This window comes from Heterodontus francisci, chromosome 1, assembly GCF_036365525.1.
Source record: "Heterodontus francisci isolate sHetFra1 chromosome 1, sHetFra1.hap1, whole genome shotgun sequence".
NCBI lineage: Eukaryota > Metazoa > Chordata > Chondrichthyes > Heterodontiformes > Heterodontidae > Heterodontus > Heterodontus francisci.
Window position 1 is genome coordinate 272038989 of NC_090371.1, and position 6000 is coordinate 272044988.

Below are 6000 nucleotides of genomic sequence, written 5' to 3' on the forward strand. Positions count from 1 at the left end.
TGTAGACTACATCAACTACTTTACCCTCATCTACATACCTAGTCACCTCCTCGAATATCTCCTTACGTGGCTTGGTGTCATGTTTTGTTTTATAAGGCTCCTGTGAAGCACCTTGGGGTGTTTTATTAGCTTAAAGGTGTTATATAAATACACATTGCTTTTGAGTGTATTTTTCCTGAAATTTCACTGGAAATGAGGATCTGCGGCCTATGAGGCAGTCAACAAGACTGTCAAATGCTACCTGTGGGTCTCAGACTATGGAGGACTTTGAGATCATTTATGAGTGACTAAGCATTCTACAAAATCTTATTTCAAATTACATCAAGAATGCAGTAAAAAGTGCAATATGCTTTGCTGTTTTCCTGCATAATTGAAGAATAAGTGGAATAGGACTATATAAATATTTAGTAAAAATTGTGACCGGCGCTATATAAATGCAAGTCCTTTGCTTTTCCTTTAAGTAAATTAATTGGATATTTTAAAATGTACTGAATATTGCACACCAAGGCTAACTTGGGAATGAGATAAAAAGAAACATCGAAATATCATAACACTGCTGATTTGCTATTCTCACTGCACCAAATGCTATTCGTAATATGGAATATTGAAGTCAAGTTTTCATCTGCCCTCATCTCAGGGGCGAAGCTACTGTATCTTTTTGGCTTTCACCTTGATGGAGGGTTGATCTTAGAAGGCGAATACACAAGATGAGGATTTCTTCTGATGAAGGGTCGCAGACCTGAAACGTTAACTCTGTTTCTCTCTACACAGATGCTGCCAGACCTGCTGAGTATTTCTGGCACTTTCTGTTCTCATTTCAGAGTTCCAGCATCTGCAGTATTTAGCTCTTATATACTAGGATTTCTTTGCAATTTAGAGCACTACCATCTCATCGACCAGCAATCAAATATGCTCCCCTGACAACAAAGTCTACTACAGTGTATGTGTTTGCATCAAAACCTGATGATTGCTCTGTGTGGAACCCCACAGGGTTTGTTCCACTATTTAATCATAGCCTGACGTACAAACAGCAGCATTAGTAATTATTGACATTCATTTAGCAGCTCCTTAATTCAGTCCAACAATAATTAAGTTATTGACTGATGAACTTGATGAATGAATTGATACATGAGGCCCTTTAGTATCATTAAAAGTACTGACCCCATTTGTATTCCGTGCAATCGAGGATACTCTGCAATGTATACATTGATTGTGGATTAAAGGAGATGCATGATGGCTGGATTAATGCATTTACTTCCAGCAGTTTGTTAATTCATTGATGATGAGAAAGGCTAAATGTAATGGCAACGAGGGGAGACTGAAGATTCGGATTCCTTTGGGTAGGAAACGCAGCGTCACAATGGCTGTTACATCAGTCATTTTTTTTTAGTAATTATTTCCCCACAGGTCCCATTCTACCAAGAGTGTTTCTAAGTGTCATTTACAGATGCAAGCCAAATCCAAGCAGGCTCTGCCATTCTTGATGTAGAGTTACGCTGACTCACTGACCTAATCTGCCCTTCTATGGTTGGGACTACTCTGTTGTGTTTTAAACCCTTGATCTATCCCACCACTGACCTTATTGTATCAGATATGGAATGAATACTTTGAAGTTGCAATCCTAGCTTCGCCAATCTTTATGAGCTGGTTATTTTTCTGCCTTGCTGTCCTGAAGCCACTTGCAGATGTTGGGATACAGTCATGCAAATCCCATCTCCTCGCCTGCTCTGCGATCATTCCCAAGTAAGCATTCTTCACGTGTGAGCCTTGAGGGAGAGTGTTGGTAAGTTATTGAGTTATGGCATGCATCACAACAGATGCTTTCCAGCAGTATGCAATCCCTGGCTGATTAGTCCTAACCAAGCACAGGGATGGTGAGGCCAACCTTCCTCTTGCCCTGGCTGAGGTCAGCGAAATCGGGGGTCTAACCTGGGCCCGTCCTGGTTTGTATAGTTCAGTTCCACACAGGGCAATGCATTTGCTAACTGATTCAGGACAACTCTGACGATTTAAAGAAGTCTTCCATTGCGTGGGTTGCCCCAAAGTGCTTTGTGCCTAAACTTGATGGCATCACGTGGCATTGCAGAATTAGGGAATGCACAGTGTGAGCAGCAACGGAGCTTGCTGTTATAATGGCATCTGTGTGTTTCTAGGGCTGAGGAGTTCAACAGAGCTGTGATTCAAAGAAAGAACACATTTGCATTTATATAGCACACTTTGACATCCCAAAGTGCCTTTCATCCAATGAACGACTCTGGAAGTGCAGTCATTGTTATAAACACGACAGTCGATTTGTGCACAGCGCAGTTCCCCTCTGACCCCCTTGGACAATTGAAACCAGTCCAGAAGCTAATGCTGGCCCTGATAATTCAATGCAACAGCTACCTTTTGTAAGAGGTGATCTCTACCCCAGCCTGAAACAGGACCAGCTCTCAAGTTTGAAGGAATTCAGTGAATAGGCATCCACTACCTGTTCCAGAGGTCCACCATTCTTTGGGAATAGAACCACCTTCTGGCATCTAAACAAGATCTGGCCTTGCACAACTTAAAATTAACTTGCACTCAAAGGGAGAAAATACCCATTTTCTGTCAAAACAAAAATTAGTAGTAGGCATATCCCAAGTTAGAGGTGTAAACTTTTAAAATTTCTTATAACTGAGTATGTCTTCAGTGGTGAGCCAAGATCTATTTACTGGCGTGTGTTTGCACTCTCTGGTAGTCTAGTGCAGACAAATGGAGGAGAGAGAATAAAGAATGGTGATTGGTTTATATCTGATTCTTAAAGGGCGAAAGAGGGATAGAAGCACCTGTGGCCTGTGGAAGCTCAAACCGTGTTATAATTGATCTATGGTCTCATGGATGCAGCCAATTCTGTGAAAAGTGTAGTGTTCTATTCTTGCACTGAGCTGTTACCATGCTGACTTCTATTACAGAAAACCCGATATGAGACTTATGTTAAACTCCTGAAGGAAGGGGGGCCCGATATGCTCAGCAGCATGGAGAACGACGGCAATGGGATGAAAAAGTCGCACTCCAGCCCATCGCTGAACCAAGAGATGTATCCAGTAAATGCGAAAATCAAACGCAATGTCTCTGAAAGAAAAGACTACAGGCCTGATGCAGCCAACAACAAGCAGAAGACTTAATTCCACAGCAGGAAGACATCTCCCAGCCTCCGGCCACCAAAACATAACCAAGTGACGCAATCTGTGACTTGTATATTTTTGTGTATAATATTATTTAGATGTCAACTTTTGGTAACAGAAATTGTGAGAAAACATGACTGATAGTCCTTCATTTGCAGACACTCTTGTAGCTTTTATATATTTTTTGGTTGTCGACGCAACTATTTGTAATTGACTTTTTTTTTTATATTGCCTTAAAGAGACAGACTCCTATTTGTTGGCCTGCTATTTTGAAAGCCAGTGAAGGTCGCTCAGCCGAAGGTTTACACAAGAGGCCCTCTCAATGAGTGCCAAATTGGATATATGCCATTTAACGAACTGAGAATTGTCATTGGCTGCATTTCTGAGTATGAAATCGGGAGCAAGATGACTGCTGACCTTTGCAGTCCTTTATTTCTCATTTTTAATTGTTTAAATTATTTAAAACCAAACACTCACAAAGAAAGCTGGAGTCTAGTGAAATGTTTCTGTGGATGTGTTTTTGTAAAGAAACAATGCTTTGTACAGTATAGCTTACTGGAGACCAACAAAACAAATATTCTTTAAAGAGCTATTGGGCTGAACGCCCAGTTAGTTATCTTTATAGCTTATTAGCAAATAGTTCTTTTAACTTTCTCATTTATCTTATTCCTCCCCCCCCCCCCACCCTCCTCCCTTAGTCATCCTCGACTAGATTATTTAGTGCAGTGTATTTCAGTCTTTCCTGTAAGCAAATACGTTTGAGTGACCTCCACTCTAAGACAACTCTGTCGTGTACTCTCTCTCCTGCATGCCAATGACTTAGCAATAGTTATAGTTTAACATTTAAGACACCATGTGCCAGTCGCCCAATCTCCCAATCTCCTTGCATATACCCACCCCAGTCTATAGCTGCTACTGAGCCATAAAGCTGTAGTCTATACAGTGTTGGAAGGAAAATATTTTGAAACACTTTTTGTTTTGAAATGATTATGTGGCTCCATTTTAAGCTTACTGTAAATGCCAGACAACCTTGTTACCTGTATATGATGTTTCCTTTACAAAAATATAACAAATATATAGAAGGTACCATCTGAATTCTTTGATTGTATCTTTAAAGATTAGTATTTATAGTGCACTTTAAACAGAAAACACAAAGCTTGACCACCTGTTTTTATTTTTTTTAAGAATGTGTGTTTGTCTTCCTTATTTTGTATAATTCCAGGCACTTATGCTTGGGCAAGTTCTGTCGTCTGTAAAACAGGTTAAAGAGACAGTATTGTAGGAGAATTACAATTGATCCAGTAGAACTTTTGTTTGAAGTAGGAAATTGCATTTTGCCCTCCAGAACCACTGCTGTTATTGAATTTCTATTGCAATGAGACTGTAGTTTAACTCTCGCCACACCAGTCAAGTAGGGATCTTACACCTGAAGGAAGAGCACAAGACTGTGCCTGATTGTGGACTCAATTTACCACATCAAGTGTGAAAAACTCACCTCTTTTCTATGAAGAAATCACATCACCCTTGCCCTGCAGAATGTCCCTCCTACCTTCTGCATCTGTAGGTAATGAAAGGCTCTAATAAAATTTATAGTGAAAAGTGGTATCTGCTAAGTAATGCATTTTCAGGTGCAAATAGGTGTCTCTTTGCAGTGCCACTTGGTATTTCTCTGTGCTATTATGATATTTATTGACTTTGTTGCATCTTCACACTTATATAGCCTAGTGGATCTATTTTTGTTGTCTGTATATAATAGATTTACTGTACAATAGTGTGCGGAAAGCCTTTATTCTGCTGCACATGTCCCTTGTTTTGCATGCTGTCCTTTCACAGAGACAAGAGCTCACATCAATAAATTCTAATGGATGTTACATTGATTTCTGAGTTTTGTTTACAAGGTGGATTGTTTAATTCTTTCACTTAGCACAATGCAGTCACATGCACTATTAAAGAATTGTACAAGATTCTGTTGGAGGAGGTGCAATATGGTGGTTAAGCACAAGTGGTCTTGGAAAGGTGCTACCTGATGCCGTGATGGATGTGCGGTTCTCTTATGGTTTCTGGGGATGGATCCAGCCCACACCCAAGGGTGCTATCTTCTGCTTTCGAGACACTCAGTAAACTGGGCTCAGTTCATCTCAACTGAGGCACAAAGCAAAATTCCCTTCAGTGGAACATTACATTTAGAAGGGGCACACTGACAGTTGGTGTGCATAACAGGTTAAATAAAATCACATTGTTGAGGTAGAGTGGAGGGAATTCCACCCTGAAGCAGGTTTGTCTACATCTAATGTGATGGAGACATCGAGCACAAAAAGTGATGGTTTATTTTTCAGCCATAATCGGGTTGAATAGCAAAGCAGGCTCGAGTGGCCAGGTGGCCTACTCCTGCTCCTTTTTCCTATGTTCGGCAATATGAACTAAATGGTACATTCTACAGGGGCTGCAGGAACATGGACAGCTGTGTATGTGCACAAATCTTTGAAGGTGGAAAGACAAGTTGAGAAGGTTGTTGAAAAAAGCATATGTGATCCCTGAAATTACTAATAGAGGCATAGAGTACAAAAGAAAGGAAGTTATGTTAAACATTTATTATACATCTGGAGAATTGTGTTCAATTTTGGGCAGCACCCTTTATGTACAATGTCGAGGCCTTGGGAGGGTGCAGAAGAGACTTACTAAAATGATACCAAGGATTGAAAGGCTTCAGTTATGTGGAGAGACTAGAGAAGATGGGCTTATTCTCCTTAGAGCAGAGAAGGTTAAGAGGCAATTTGGTCGAGGTGTTCAAAATTCATGAATGGATTGGATACAGTAAATAAGGAGAAAATGTTTCCAGCGGCAGAAGGACCGG

At 40.4% G+C, this 6000-nt stretch overlaps 1 protein-coding gene across 10 annotated transcripts in view; it reads left to right on the forward strand.

The window, feature by feature from the left end:
- Nucleotides 1-5017, forward strand: part of psd3l (pleckstrin and Sec7 domain containing 3, like) — a 433935-nt gene extending 428918 nt beyond the window's left edge. For all 10 annotated transcript variants that reach the window (XM_068045048.1, XM_068045062.1, XM_068045067.1 and 7 more), the window contains one exon: nt 2934-5017. In XM_068045048.1, the coding sequence (XP_067901149.1) occupies nt 2934-3146 (213 nt within the window). In that variant the 3' untranslated portion in view covers nt 3147-5017. The remainder of the gene's footprint in view (nt 1-2933) is intronic.
- Nucleotides 5018-6000: the final 983 nt, after the last annotated feature.